The sequence below is a fragment of the Condylura cristata genome, unplaced genomic scaffold (genome assembly GCF_000260355.1).
Source record: "Condylura cristata isolate star-nosed mole 26May11 unplaced genomic scaffold, ConCri1.0 scaffold00013, whole genome shotgun sequence".
NCBI lineage: Eukaryota > Metazoa > Chordata > Mammalia > Eulipotyphla > Talpidae > Condylura > Condylura cristata.
In genome coordinates this window covers 38,463,014-38,479,494 of record NW_004567114.1, presented here as the reverse complement: position 1 = coordinate 38,479,494, position 16,481 = coordinate 38,463,014, and the positions used below count along the sequence as shown (strand labels likewise).

At 37.4% G+C, this 16,481-nt stretch overlaps 1 protein-coding gene across 2 annotated transcripts in view; it reads right to left on the bottom strand.

The window, feature by feature from the left end:
- Positions 1-16,481, bottom strand: part of L2HGDH (L-2-hydroxyglutarate dehydrogenase) — a 28,492-nt gene that overhangs the window by 11,634 nt on the left and 377 nt on the right. For both annotated transcript variants that reach the window (XM_004681884.2, XM_012724348.1), the window contains exons 2-6: positions 14,184-14,299; positions 13,554-13,705; positions 11,816-11,947; positions 5,100-5,262; positions 3,824-3,858 (exon numbers count right to left, since the gene is read on the bottom strand). In XM_004681884.2, the coding sequence (XP_004681941.1) occupies positions 3,824-3,858; positions 5,100-5,262; positions 11,816-11,947; positions 13,554-13,705; positions 14,184-14,299 (598 nt within the window). The remainder of the gene's footprint in view (positions 1-3,823; positions 3,859-5,099; positions 5,263-11,815; positions 11,948-13,553; positions 13,706-14,183; positions 14,300-16,481) is intronic.

The following is a 16,481-nucleotide window of genomic DNA, read 5'->3' as shown; positions in this document are numbered from 1 at the left end:
TCTAAGTATTAAGATAAATGTAAAAATAACATAACTTATAGAATAGTGCCAGTGCACTTTTTTAAAATCCAAGGAATTGAAAAAAAAAATTCCAAGGAATTGTCCCAAAGAAAGAAATAATTAAAAACTAACACAGGTCTCTGAAATCACTGCATGCTATGAATGAAACAATAATTAAACTCAGTAAACATTAATTTCATGTCCAAAATGGAAACTCAGATAAACACTGAGTGATATGTTTACATTTCTTTCAAAAAATAAACTATACATCTATGCTGCTATTTCACAAAACACATTTACCCTGTATGTAATTATAAATCCTTTAGTTTGCAATTCTCCCAAATTTATTTTTTAATTCCTTTTCTTTTAATCTAATAAAATTGATAAGCTAAGCCAAAACTTTTAATTATATTATTTAAGAATTTGATTTTAAATTAGATTGTTTTAGTTACATTAAAGAAAAATGCCAAGTGGAAAGCAACAAATATAGCAACTGTGCATGACCAATATATCCCACTGGTATCCCATAGACCTCAGTATATCTTCATCACATGACACCATACTCCAGTAAAAATGTCCCTTAATGAAAGGACACCTTGGTTGCTCTGTCAATTAATCACGTGGCCCAGTAGATCTAATGATAACCAAAATGTCTGTGACAGAGAGTGATGTTTTATGGAGATTTTGGTAGGTAAGTTTGGTGGATCACCGCACAGAATTTTAGGATTCTGGAGGGAAGTTATACTTTTGAGAAAGTGTTTCTGTCTTTGACTTGACCACCAGTCACCAAGTTACCATGTGAACTACCCATTATTAACTGAGGATTGTCTGACTCACCAAGCCACAAAATTGGTTGTGCAGAGTAATACTTGGTCATTAAGAGGAAGTAAAATAAACAAAATCAGGGTTATACAGGTCCTGCGGTCACACATAAATTGAAAAAGGCAAGTAGCTCAAATTCCCATTAGTCCTACTCTTGCTAAATTAACCCCCTCCCAACACACACACCTCAACCTGCTCATCTGGACCAATGAAAAGCTCTCAGTGATCTATTAATCAAAAAAGGGGGAAAAAACTAAGCAGGGCTCTCCCTGGTGGCACAATGGGTTAAAGCACCACATTATGAAGCTCTCGGAAGCGACTTCCATCTGAGGCCAGAGAGCTGACCCACAGTGTGGCAGACCCTTCCTGGCCCACCCGCTGTTCCCTTCAGCGGTGTACATTGTCAGTCTGCCTGTTCTGCTCCCTAGTCTGTCTCTGGTGAGTCTTCTCACCCACCATACTTCTGGCCTGTATGCCAGTTCTGTAGGCATATATAAATAAATCTTTAAAAAACAAAAAAAACTGTAACCCTGGTTTATAGAAGGTTCCTGCACAGGATTCCAGTACACTTGAAAGTGAAATTATACCTCCAGAACCCACAAGGGTGACCCCAAAGTAGTGTAATGAAGATAAATCTTGCCAGCGAGAAGAACTATGAATGGTACAACTAAATGTTTACCCAACCTAAAAGGAAAGAGGTCCAGAAGTGTGGAGCTACATACTTCATGTGCTTGATTAATGACTTGGCTTGATAGTCAGAAATGGAACTCTGGGGTAAAGGTATTTGATCGAACTTCTGCACACAGATTCAGAGAGTATAGACACTGGGTTCTAACTGTGTTCAATGACTAACCTCAGCAGAGAACGATTTTAATAATCCACAAACAAGATGCCCTGCTCTGTGGATGTTAGTTAGACTCTTTCTTTTAGTACTCCAACCTTACTCAGTGGCTTCATGAACTAGACAGTTATGGCAGCAAGAATGCAGGTGATGAACAAGTTCAGCCATATGGACTTACTCAGCACAGTTGATCTGCCTCATAGCCAATGCTGACTGCTCAAGTTGCTCATAACAGAGACCTACCGAGCCACTGATGTGGTTTCTGACCACTTTAATCACAGGAAAGACAGCATGGAGCCCTTGTTGAAATAGATAACTGCTCTAGATTTAGATTTTTCTTTCCTGCCCAAAACACAAAACAGAATGCCTAGTCATCACTGAAATAAATAGTCCATATATTACCTATTCCTTTACCCCCATTGTTACAAATTGTGCTTTCCTTCTCCCCAGTTCACATGTTGAAGCTTTAATTCCAAATATAACTACATTTGAAGATACAGGGATTACGAAGATAATTAAGGTTAAATGAGGTCAGATATTGGGGCCCTAATCTGATAGTGCTGATCATCCCATAAAAAGAGTAAGAGACACCAGCAATTGCTTTTTCTTTCTCTATACATGTACGTGCAAAGATGAGAACATGTCAGAAAGCAGACATCTACAAGCCAGAAACCAACCCTGCATGTACCCTGGTCTCTGACTTCTAGCCTCCAGAACTTTAAATAATTTTCTGCTGTTTTTTACCCCATCAATGATATTCTATTAAGGTGGTCTGAGAAAGCTAATACACTCATTGTACTAGTTTTCCCTTATCTAACATAGAGCTTCTCAACTTCAATACTATTGACATTTGGGATCAGATAAAACTTTTGTTGGAGCCTGCCCACCTCACTGGAGGATGATTAATAGCATTCGTGGGGCACTCCCTCTAAATATCAGTTGAACTGTCTCCCTTCATTGGTTGTAACAACCAAAAATGTGTCCAGACACTGTCCAAAACTGTCTCTGGTTGAGAACTACTTAACGGTTAGTCTTATATCTTTGATCTTAAATTATAAGTTCTTAAAGGGAAAGTATAACTCAGAAAAGAAATTAATATCATGCAAAGATGGATAAAATGGACTTCCTATTTTTTTCTAGACTTAGCAAGTCTTCAGTTACATGGGGGCTAGTTGCATCTTGTGGGTAGAAACATAAATTTTACAATTGTCTTTATTGGATGATAATTGTTGTTAAAAGGAGTGTTTATAAAAGATGCCAAGTTTGAAAAAGTGTGGACTACAAGGGATTTTACTGTGTTTATTGGTTAAGCAGAGAATTATGCCTGACAACATCTCCTTCCCTGTATAGTTCCAACTTAAGTTTACCAAAACAGGAACTACATACAAGTTGGCAGGAAGTAAAGCAGCAGACACTATTCTTTAAAGGTCATTCTAGTCCAATGTGGTGACAAACGCCCACTGCCAAGTGAATAACAGTTCCATATCCAGGTCTGCTTTCCAACTACTGATCTTACTGATCAAAAGCTGCAGCAGCTTACTACCTGAGTAGAGACAGAAGCAAGCACTCCCCTTATGAATGTTTTGTTTACAGTCCCACTTCAGCAGCTGAACAGGTGTGGTTTCTCAGAATGTTTGGCGATGTTAACAACTCCCCTTCTGAACCTTTGCTTCTCCAGTTGTGTAAGACCTACTTCCTATTATAAATCCTACAAACTCATTAATACTCTCCTCCCATGACTGAACTCAGTTGATTCAATGCTTCTGTGTCATTTCACAGTTCTTATTTTAGACTATGTGAAGATGAAGGAAAGCACCCCTTTTCTGCATAACCTGCCCCTTCCCTAAGTCTTCTAACTGGCAGAGAGTTAACAGGTCAATGCAGATAAGTAGGCAGAACATTAAAAGGTCTATCAGTTGTTTTGTCTTAAAATGAATTTCTCTAAGTGGTTATAACCCTACTCTTCACTGGTGCAATCACTTTATGAAGACATTTCTTGGAATGAAAGCTATTGTGATACACTCGAACAATTTCTCTCAGAATAACTTTTATATTAGATCAATTTCATTCAAGGCCATAAAACGTAGCACTATGGTTAACTCAACTTTTTAAGAAAGGAGAGGGGATGTAATTAGACAACTTTTGCTTACAAATCTTTACCTTTGAATTCCTTATAACAATCGGGTATTTCATGCCTGGAAAAAAAAAGAATTAGTGAAAGATTTATTTATAGTAAAATTATTTTAAATGTTATACTAGTTAAAAAAATATTTTCTTCTGTCATAATCATAATTGAAACCCAGTTTTCACTTTGAAACTTTTTGCCAAAATTAAACTAACTCATACTCGACAATAATTTTTAGCTTATTTTCTTATAATTCATTTAATCTATTCTTGTAAACCATTCTCCACCATAGCTCCTACAAAGGAAGTCTCAATTTTTCTCTGAACTACAACCCTGAAAACCATGATATAAAACATATCCTCATAAATCAGTATGTTATCTTTCCGTAGGACTTCTTTCCGTAGGACTTCTTGTTGGTTACCTGAGTCCATGTGGATTGCTGGGCGTGTAGGAAGCAAAGTTACCACAACACAGAAACTTCCAATAATAAACCAGCAGTTTATAATTAGTTCCCAAGCAGACTCATGGGGTCTCAAAGTCATATCAAGCTTATGTACAGCAAGTAAAGAATACAGCTACCAATATCATAAAGTTGATTTATATTTTGCTACCTACCTAGTTATTGTAACTATTTAATGTTTTTGCTCATCATTTTAGAATTTAGAAGGACACTGACAGAATGACACAGATGGTCTAGATCTTAAAAACTTACAGGGAAGAATGACCTAAGCACGACTCTTTCTCCTTCAAATGCCAAGTTTGAAAAAGTGTGGACTACAACAGCAAATAGCCTATAAGTAATTCATTTGGTTTTCTAAAAAGTTGCCAAAGCAAAAAAAAAAAGTAAATTCTAAGTGTCATCTGTAATGTATGTGTGTATGGGATAGGTTGGGGGTTGGAGAACGAGGGGTTGATGTTTGGAATGGTAAGTTATACCAAGTCTGACTCAGTACAAAAGAGTGGTGCTTGCATTTTTTAATGCAAGCATCGCCAGGGGATTCTGACTCCAACCTGGAAATAAGGAAATATTTGGGGTTAATTTTTCCATACACAGCATTGGCAGTTTAGGTCTTTAGGACCGACCAGAAGTATCCCAGCAGGAACTAGTTCTGTAAGTTTCAAAATTATCCAGAAGTCTTAGTTTTTCCCAGGTACAATCAATCTCTTATTCCTTCTGCACCTGCTTCCATTTCTATGCCCTATTCTAAACTCACTCAGGATGGCTTCTACCACCTCTATCCCACACAAAACAGTTCCAAGTTTCTTTAGAAAGTAGCACAAGTACTCAAAAGAAAAAGTAGGATAGCTTACCATCTTCACTTCTTGAAGGACTTTCTTTAGCCATTTCAATGCCTTCTACTTCAAAATTAGTCAAAACAGAGCCACCTGCTTCTTGGAAATCCTGGGCAAATGACAAAGCCACCTGCTGATAGTCCACAATGCCAGTATATGGGCAGTCAATAGCCATTAGACCCTGGAACAGGATTATGGAAAAGTCAAAACAATTCAATTAAGTATTGTTAATACTTATATAGATTGAATATATATTTCAATATTGAGCATATGTTCACATATTTTTACTGATTCCTTTGAGGGGGTAACACACAATTTCCTTTCTTGGCAAAAGTCTGATAGTCCTCCAGGAAAATAAAACTTTGGCCCATTAAGTACCTGAAGTTGATCCAAGTACATATATAACATGCATATGAGGTAAAGGAAAACATATAATCAGGAAACAATTCTCTTCCTTAAAAGAACTGGATCTGCCAGTGTTTTTCAGTTGTTGCAGTGAGCTTTTCAGTTTTATTCATCCCTCACCATATTCTACTTGGATTTAGATGTAATTATAAGTCAAATTCTTTATCACCAATTATGTTTTAAATAAATGCCACTAAGATTTTCCCAGCAGTATATCATATGTCATGTACAGAGCACTGATATGATTTGCTGCAGATTCTATCTTTAACACTACAAATACTGAATGAAGATTTTTTTTTTTTAAGATTTATTTATTTGTGCACACAGAGCTGGGGTACAGGCCAGAGGCTCAGGGGTGGTGAGAGGCTTCACCAGAGACAGAGTGGGGAGCAGAACAGGCAGATCTACGAAGTACACTGCTGAGGGGAGCAGCGGGCGGGTCAGGAGAGGTCTGCCACGCCATGTGGTCACCTCCGGGGCAGGCAGGAATTGAACTCATGCGGAAGAGGTTTAGCTTCTCAGTGCTGTGCTTTAACCCGCTGTGCCACCAGGGAGGGCCTGAATGAAGATTTTTATGTTGTTAACTCAAACTCTCCAGATTATATGAAAGATTAACACATTGAGTTTTCTACTGTTATGTTGCTGTACTGTTTTATTTTTGTCACTCCACACATGTATAAATTCTGTAGATGAATAACCCATATTTATTTAATTTTTTGGAATAAATGTTGACTGTCATTGGCATTCCTAATTCTGAAGAAAAGGATAGGAGTATAATTTCACACACTCAGTATTTATTACATTTTGATGAAGCCTCAGAAATAGCACCATTTTCTGTTGCCTTATTGTACATATGAGGACATCAATTCTCCCAATCAATTTTCCCTGAGAGTAACTTATTATAGTTTCCAGGATAACAATGCCCAGAACTAGAAAGCAACAGCTAAATGTTTGTTTGGCCAACACTGCTGTCATTACAATTTTAAAGGAATATTGATAATATTATTATAAATCTTTCATTCTTATGTTCACTGCCCTACCTCAACCCCAATACATTTACCTGCTTGATCTTAAAGAGCTTTTTACGTTGCCACTCATCCCTGACTAATGTTTCCAAATGGTCAGATCACACTAAAGGTATAGGTTCAGAAAATATTCAATAATCTCCCCACAAACTGAAAGTAATATTTAGCAAATGTCACTATCTTCTTGACTGCCTTGCTTCAAGAATATAAGTGGGCCCTCCCTGGTGGCGCAGCAGGTTAAAGCACAGCACTAAGAAGCTAAAGCCACTTCCGCATGAGCTCGATCCCCGCCAGCCGAGACCACAAAGCGCCGCAGACCTCTCCTGACCAGCGCGCTGCTCCCCTCAGCAGTGTACTGTGGATCTGTCTGTTCTGCTCCCCACTCTGCCTCTGGTGAATCCTCTCACTGCCCCTGCACCTCTGGCCTGTACCCCAGTTCTGGTATGCATAAAGAAATCTTAAAAAAAAAAAAAGAATATGAGCATGTTTGCCATGTATAGGAAATTATTCCTTCTGTTTTGATACAGTAGAGACATGGAAAATTTTATATTAGACTTCACATTGCCTGACAATCCCTAACTTTATATGTCAATAGCTATAATTCAACTTCAACCTATAAATAAAACTTATGTGCAATAAATTGGGAAGCTAAATTTCGATAAAACCTAGAGTTTAGTCACAAAAATGTCCTTTCATAGCATAAAACTGTGTAGCAAGTCATAGGGGGAAAGATATGTTATTAAAGAATAAAAGCATGACATAAATGTTTCATATAAATAAATGGTTTGATATCAATGGTTATTTGAAATATGAAATGCTTTTATTATTCATCTCATTAACCAGAGCAATGTCTGACACACTGATGGCACTCAAATATTAACTTACTGAATAAAATAGCCTTTGAGATCTTTTCTCCCCCTTAGACATTTTTTTTCTTTGCCCCTTGATTTTTTCCCCTTTTGTAGTCTTAGATTTGCCCTTTCCCATTATATGCTGGTATGGCCCGACATATACATGTCAGTAAGAGGGAAGGTAGAGTGCCAATCACTACAATGCTCAACCCAAATTGGGGTTAGCTGACAGGCTGGCAGTATCTATTACCCAGAAGGCTAGGCATGCACTGTCCAGGTTAAGCAGATGAAAGCTTGAGATTTGAGGTCATAGCAGCTGGGGTGGCTGGAAAGGAACCAGGCAATCAGGAAAAGGGTAAGTAGGGAATTGGAAATCACTCAGGAGAATAGGTGAACTGGATGACAAATGAACAGATAAACATCTGGTTGACCAATGGTTGAGGAAAAGGTAGATCAGCCCAGGTAAAGAAAGAAGAAGCAGGATATGCCAGAAAGAGAGCTGTCCAGAGCTATCTTCCAAGTCAAAGTTTAGAGGCAGTTTAAGATTTCCCAAATGCTCCCCCTGAGGGTAGCATTTTAGGCTTCTTCGTAAAGTGACCTGGTCCAAGAAGCCCATTAAAGCTGCCCTAAAAAACTCTTCTAAAAACTTTCTAGAGGGCTTGGCAGAAAGAGAAGTGACTGTACTATGGAAACTTTGCCCATCATTCCTACTAGTGGTGGTCAGATCAGGGGAGAAGGGAAACATTTCATCAAGACACCTTTTATGAAAATCAGACTACATGGTTCCATGATATTTTGCCACTCTTAAATACATCTAGGCATTGATTATTACAAGCTGACATTATATAAAGTAGGTCATTTCTGTGGAGGTGTCTGGGAAATGCTGGATACACCTCTTCTTACACTACTTACTCAAGTGTTGTTCTCTCTGAGGAGTCTTTCCTAAACTCAGTCTAAGCTACAAGTGCTCCCTTATATTGGTACAACACAGAGTATTAGTTCTACTTGAATACTTATCACTGTACTAAAATTAAATCTTTGATTACACTCTAACTTCCTTTGGGTTGATGAGCAGTCCTAACATAGGGGTTGCCTTATGGTAAGAAAAAAATGAAATGAACAGAAAAAATACCAGCTCTCCATCAGAATCAGGTGGGAGACTCTTTAGGAGCTGTGTGATCCAGGGAAAGTAACTTAACCAGTTTCTTCCTTTATAAGACACAAAAATATATGAAGATACATAATTTGACTATGTATGTCCACATACCTAATCTGCCTCACTATGCAACCTGAGAAACTCACATGATTAGGTGTAGAGAAAAGCATGCAGACTCATCCGTATACTCAGTAGGTATGAAAAGTTGGTCTGTTTGTTTTTCAAACATCATAATTAAAATTGTTTTCACACCATAACCAGCCTACAGTGTGGTCGGAGCACCAATAGCCTGTCCCTCTTTTTTTTTTTTTTTTTTTTTGCACCAAATTTCAAAACTAATCTAAGTTTTCATTAGTAAATAAAATTGTAATATGTGTTAACAATTAGCATCACTTTTTAATGTTATAACTTGTTTTGTTTTCAAATATCATAATACTAGCAATAGATCAGTAAGATTTTGAAATCTTAGTTTCCCAGCTGAATTCCATTAAAACTATAAAACAAGCACAGGCTTAGTGCATTTTCAGTGCATTTCAGTACTCAATAGTTTTTTTAAAGGCCATGTGAAGATAAGAGGTGGCAAATGGATTTACTGCTGTTTAGTGGACCGTAATTTTTTAGAACAACTTTCACAGCAAAATTAAGCAGAAACTACAGGGATTTCCTATGTATGTTCCATCCCCAAATACTTACAGCCTCCTAATCTCTTTATTTTAATACAAGTATTTTGTTCCTTGAAGTATGGCATCAATTTAAACAACTAGTTCTGCTATAAACTGAATTATCTGTGTGTCCCTAAAATTCATACGTTGAAAGACATTTAGAGATGAAGTCTTTGAAAAATGATATGGATATTCTTCATGAATGAGATTAGTGCCTTTAAAAATGAGACTACAGGCCCTCCCTGGTGGCACAGCGGGTTAAAGCACTGCACTGAGAAGCTAAAGCCACTTCCGCATGAGTTCAAATCCCGCCTGCCCCGGAGGAGACCACATGGCGAGGCAGACCTCTCCTGACCCGCCCGCTGCTCCCCTCAGCAGTGTACTTCGTCTGCCTTTTCTGCTCCCCACTCTGTCTCTGGTGAAGCCTCTCACCGCCCCTGAGCCTCTGGCCTGTACCCCAGTTCTGTATGTACAAATAAATAAATTTTAAAAAAAAATGAGACTACAAAGAGCTCCCTCACCCCTTTTGCCATGTGGTTGTCTATGAACCTGCAATGGATCTTCACAGGATATCAAATCTGCCACATCCTTGACCTCAGACATTCAGCCTTCAGAAATGCAAGTAGCAAATGTTTTCCATTTATAAATTACCTAGTTTAAGGTACTTTGTTACAGCAGTCTGAAGTAAGACAGCCTCTACATGGATTATTCATAATGCTGGGGGTTTTTTGTTTGTTTTTGCAAAAGGGATATGAGGCAGCTTACAAAAAAAATAAAACCTACATACAAAATAAAACATATTAGCATTAAACATTGAGCCAACCAACAACATGAATTGGAAAGGAAGGAATAAAATAGTTATTATTTGAAGACACCTGACTGTATGCAGAAAATCCAAGAGAACTTACAAACTTCTAGAATCAAGAGAATTTAACAACCAGGATAGATGTGAGGTCAAACACCAATCAGATATTTATGCATACTTGATGAAAATAAACTTAGTAAAACAGTACCCCATACAAGAGTATCAAAATACATCAAATGCCTAGAAACCAACCTATGAGACTTACAAGACCTCAACAGTGAAAAATATAATACATTTTTGCAATAAATTAAAGATCCAGATAAATGGAGAGATAGATGGTGCTCCTGAATTGGAAGGCTCAATTGTAAAGATGTAAAAAAAAAAAAATTTAAGATTTTATTTATTATGCTGAGAGCTGATGGGTAGGCCAGAGGTCTGGGGGTTGGGTGGTGGTGGTGGGGGATGGTGAGAAAAAGCTGTGAGGAGCAGGAGGGATGAGGAGAGTGCCAAGAGGCTAGTCACATTAGGTTGGTGATTCTGGATACTGGTCATACTTCATGAAATTCATCAAAACATCTATGATTTCTGTTGTGTAGATAAAAAACGAGAGTAGAAAGACAAAATGAAATGAAGAGGGTAATTAGTACATAAAAGTTAAACTGTCATTTAAGGCCGTGGATGTCCAATAGATGTGGGGCACAAAAACATCTCCAGACTTCCTTAAAGTCAAGGTAAACAGGACAACATGGTCAGTTGATGATTCACTGTGTCATTCTTAGGAAGAACAAAATTATTCTCAGAACTCTGTTCTTTTTCTCAGAACAGAATGATTCTCTGAAATTTCTCTGCATATTCTCAGAGCAAGATATTATATAGCAGTGAACAACCTATGCCCTGACCACATCCTTACAGTATAAGCCTCAGTGAGTGACACAGTGACCTTCTCCATAGGCTGATGTCATAAAATTGAAGTACAGCTCAGAGAGCAATTGGGAGTCAAGGAGTGAGACGGGGAAGCAAAACACTGACGTGCAGAAGTGCCACACTGCAGAGAGGTAAAAGGTTGAACCATCAATTCTATTCCCACAAGGCTATGTCTCATAAGGAGGACTTCTAACTAAACTTCTGATAAGCATTGCCTGGTAGTAAGTTCAAGATCACTACCTGAAAGCCAGTTGTTACAAAATGTCCACAGACAGTGAGAGAATGGGGGAGATAGTTCTGCATTACAGCAGCCACTGGAACTGAGGTTGAACTGATTGCCTCTGAAAGGCTACCAGAGAAAGTCAACATGCACAGCTAACTGCTACATGATCATTCACATCACTTTTAGGAAGAAAAGCATATTTTAAGCAATATATTCTACAATCGAACCTTTGCATTCAAACCACTTTTATCTGGTACATATGAAATACAGACTAGACATTGTTGCTACTTTCCCAAATAATTTTCAGTGGGTAAACTAATAAAGTCAGACCCTCTCTGCAGGCCTAATTCTGCCTTTCTAGTCTTACCTATTATTTCTCCCAACATACCATACTTCACCATTCACCACTGAGTGCTTTCCAAACAAGCCATATGGGCTCAAGATTTTCTCTTGTCTTCGTTTATTTGGACTTGGTATTTTCTCACTGGGAAAGAGGAAACCAAGTATTAAGTGTGTGTGGCAATACACCCTTATGCCTAATGCTTCACTGTCTGTGACAGGATTATCTGAATCTATATGATGCTTACTTTCTATAACCTCACCCTCAGCTTCTATGCAACAGGCCTGAGCCCTAAATAAAAATGCCCCTATAAATATATACATGCAGTCAGTAAATCACTTACCCTACAATATGGCTCCTTCTTTTTTATATCCTCTGACTGGATCAGCTTCAGGCCCTGGACACTATTCTGCAGGCCTCTCTCATACAGAGCCTGAAGCCTAGGAATTTCTTCTTGTTTAACAGCTACTATAAGCTTAATAGAAAAAAAAAGAATATGGAAAGAATTGAACCTATCATCAGCTATAAAAGATAAAAAAGCTACAAAAGATTATCAATATAAAATCATAAATTATTGCACAACTCAAATTGGGTTGATTAAAAAAAAATTTTCCCCCTTTCTTCATAAGCAATTTTTTTTCTCCCACCATAAAAAAAATTTATCTTAAGAAAACTGCACTAAGGTAAGTTTTTCCCAAAGGTCCTCAATTTCCATTTCTGCTGTCACAGACCCTATATGCCCCTTTGCCAGAAGCAATCCTTACCATTATCACCCACCCCCTCAACCCTAGTAAGGAGAGAAACACAAGTTACTTAGTCTTCATGTGTTTAAAAAAAAAAATCCAAACAGAAAACCTACCTAGACTAACGAGTATGTGAAAGTACATTAGAAAATCAGTATTTAGTATAAAACAATATCATTAACAGAAAAAGATAACCATTTTACTTCCCATAATAAAACATATTACAAAGTATTGAATGTATTCTCTTGTAGAGAAAATAAAATAGTGCAGGGCTCCAACACACTGCACCACCAGGGAGGGCCCTGAGGAAAAAAATAGTAAGAAAAATTTTACTCCAATCTATTTTTCTATTTATTTCTGGGCAAAGTATCTGCTTGAGATTGTTTCTTCTTTAGCACTAAACAGTTACCAGCAAAGGAGAGCACAGAAGCACGGTCACAGGTAGATCAGAATTCACAGATCACTACTTCATAGCAAGGTTACCAGAGCTTAATGAGGTGATGCTAATCATTATTAGGTTATTTAAATTCACAAATAACATTAAGGACAGAAGTGGAATCAAAAGACATGATCAGGAAAATGAAAAAAATCTACATAAAGGAAGAAATATTTATTAGTCATATACCCACTAAGGATCTAGTATCTAGACTTGATTAAGAATTATTATAATTCAATACCATTTTCTCACTTCATTTAAAAAATTACAGCATCTTTAAAAGATGCTTTAAAACAATGAACTTTATATTCTTTAAAATTACATAGAGAAGTGATAGGAAATGACTATTAATGGGTATGGTGTATCCTTCTGAAGTGATGAAATGTTCCAAAATTAGATAGTCATGATAGTTGCACAATTCTGTGAATTATAATTACAAATTATATATCAAGAAAACTGTTACTTTAAAAATTACAGTTAATCACACCATCTTGTAAAAGTTATTCTTTAGTATTAGACTTGCAAATTATATAATACAGTGAAAAGATGAGCTCTTTTTTAATTCAACATTAAGCATCATTAAAAAATGATAAAATAGGCTCTCCCTGGTGGTGCAACAGATTAAAGCACCACATTATGAAGCTCTCCGAAGCCATTGCAGCATAAGCTCAATCCCTGCCAGGGAGCTGACCCACATGGTGCGACAGACCTCTCCTGACCCGCCCTCTGTTCCCTTCAGCAGTGTACTTTGTCAATCTGCCTTTTCTGCTCCCCACTCTGTGTCTGATGAATCTTCTCACCCACCACACTTCTGGCCTGTACCCCCATTCTATAAGCATAAATAAATAAATCTTTTTTAAAATGATAAAATAAGTCCTATAAGACCTAATAAAATATCATACCTTGCCACATTGCTTGTAGGGAATTCCCTTTTGGTTACAATACTCATAGATGAGGGCTGCACCTTGCACACACAATTTAGCTTTCAGAGATCCAGGTTTATAATATATCCCACTATGTATGACACCACTATTATGTCCAGTCTGGTGAACAGCTACAGAAAAAGGCAAAAAAGATTTTAAAAAGTATTTGAGTCATCTAACACCTAAGGATAGGAGGAACAAATATAGTAGTTGATGCTATTAGAGATCACATTAGCTAAATTCTGCTTGAGTTTGTTCTTACAGTCAGAGCAGTGGTCATTTCCTTTGGCAGCCTCCCCTGGTATCTATATCACATCCCTCCAGCCCACTTCTAATTTCAGTTACAACTCGGTGTACAAGCTAAACTCTCGCTGCCAGCAAATGACCTCAAGATTCCTTCCATGTTTCTTCTCCCCTTCACCTCACTTCTGCTTCAGATAAATTTACCTCTCAGTAAATCAGTTGTACCCAAGTTCAAGCCTAGGTTCTGCTTTCTGGAAAAACCAAAGTAGGATACTAACATCAATATTCAGCATGAAAGATGTAGAACTGACGAAATGAGCAGGTGCTCCGGTTAAGTCCAAAGGACAACACTGATAACATACATACCTAAATCTTTCTCTTTTTCCAGAACACCAATGGAAAGTGTCGGATGTTGCAGAATGAGTGCTCTGGCAGAGGCAAGACCCACAATTCCGCCACCAATAATGACTATATCAAATGAGCTTGAAGAGAAAGTCACCTTTAAAATAATGCATGTTTACAACAGACCGGATCAAACTCACATGCATAATGCACACCATCAAAGGACAACTAAATTACCAATTTGCAATCAATAAAATCAAATATTTATTGAACTCACACTAGTTGGTTTCACACTCATGAAGAAAACTTTAATAAAAGTAACATGTACTGGGCCTCCCTGCTGGTGCAGGGGCTAAAGACACTGTCAAGCTATTGGCAGACAGAGGGACTGCAGCAGTTCAACAGCCAGCCAGGGCGGTAGCCCACCGCTCTACGGCTGCTTCCCCCAGCAGTGCATTTCAGTAGATTCACCTGTTCTGCTCCCAACTCTGTCTCTTGTAGACAACCCCTTGTAGACAACCCCCTGCGCCTTTGGCCTGCATCCTAGTTTTTGTATGCATAAATAAATAAGTCTTAAAAAAAAAAGTAACATGTACTGCTGGTCAGTAGTATAATGAGCACCCTCAGCAGCCAGAGTGGCTAGCTATCCAAGCTGACTAAATCAGTAATTACTGTGTTAAGAATCCCACTCATCATTAACACATCTTTTAAGATTCAAGTACAGTATTCCTGAGAATAAGCAAACATGTTAAGTCCTGAATGCCTTAGTGTGTAATAATTCATAATTTGTTGTTGTTGAGAAGGAAACAGTCAATGAGTACACTAAACTCAGCAGACAAGATAAATTCTGATATACAATCATTTCAAAAATTATTAATTAGGCATGTATAATAGTCTTAATTCTGCAGTGAGGTACTTAAAAGATTACCTCTAACACTGACTTCATAGTCAACAAATTTGCTTTATAGGAACATAGCAAATCTTGTTGCTTCTACACCCCACCTATTTCACCCCCTCCTGTATAATATTTTGATGCAAATCCTAAATATCATCTGTAAAGATTTTAATGTTACTGCTTAAAGTTTATACACAATACTATTATTAAACTAAAAGTATTAACAATATATTTTATATCACCAAATATCTGGTATAAACTTTTGAGAAGAAAACACTGGGAAAAAATCTTCAGCATCTAGGACTGGGTAAAGAGTTAATATTAAAGGTCTGACCCATATAAAAAAAAACTGATAAACTGGACTTCAAAGTTTAAAACTTTGCTCTGTTAAAGACCCCATTAAACAGATAAGAAGAGAACCAACTAATTGAAAAAAAATACTTGCAAACCATATATCCAACAAAAAGATCCTAACTAGACTATATAAAGAATTTCAAAACAAATAAGCAATTTAGAAAATGAACAAAAATATGAACAATCATTATATCAAAGAAAACAGACATATAGATAGCAAGTAAGTACGTGAAAAAAATGCTCCGCCACTTGTCATCAGAGAGTTGTAAATTAAAACTACAAAGAGATCACTACACCCCTTTAAGAATGATTAAAATTAAAAAGTAATTAACATGAAATGCTAGTGAGGATGAGGAGAAAGTGGATCACTTATACATTGGTGGTGGAAATGTAATGTCTGGAGAAAGCATGGCAGTTTTTAAAAACACTAAGCACATCCTTACCACACATCTTAGCAACTGCACTCTTGGGCATTTATTACAGAGAATTGAATGTTCATACAAAAATCTGTTCATATGCTCATAGCAGTTTTAGTCGTAACAGCCCTAAACTGGGACCAGTCTTCTTTAAAAAAAAAAAAAAAAACCTTTAAACACACCTCCCCAACACTCTTTCAATAAAAAACAATGAGTAGCTAAATTAAAATAAGAGCCCCGTGATGTAGTCTCTCAGATGTCATTCCACCATCTCGGTTGAGCCAAGCATCAGTCACACTAATTGCACACCTTCAAAATAGCCAAAAACTTTTCAGTTTTGAAATTTTTGCAAAAACCATTCCCCCCTACAGAAAAGAGAGGGGTTTCGAATAGGCCCTCTAGCTGTAAATCCCAGGCCCCTGAATTCTGCAGGATTTGACTACAGGAGCAACTTTATGCTGTGTGTGCCAGAAACTGATTGATTTAAGACCGGTTTCAGATCTTCCGCGATACAACAGGAATGCCACTTAATAAACAGCACATTTGATAGCTTACCGTGTGCTAGGACCTTTAAAACGACCACCTAGGATCCTATTAACAAACTGAGCCTTTAAGGAGCATAGGAGACGTGAAGGGGTTGAACCAAATCTAGAAATG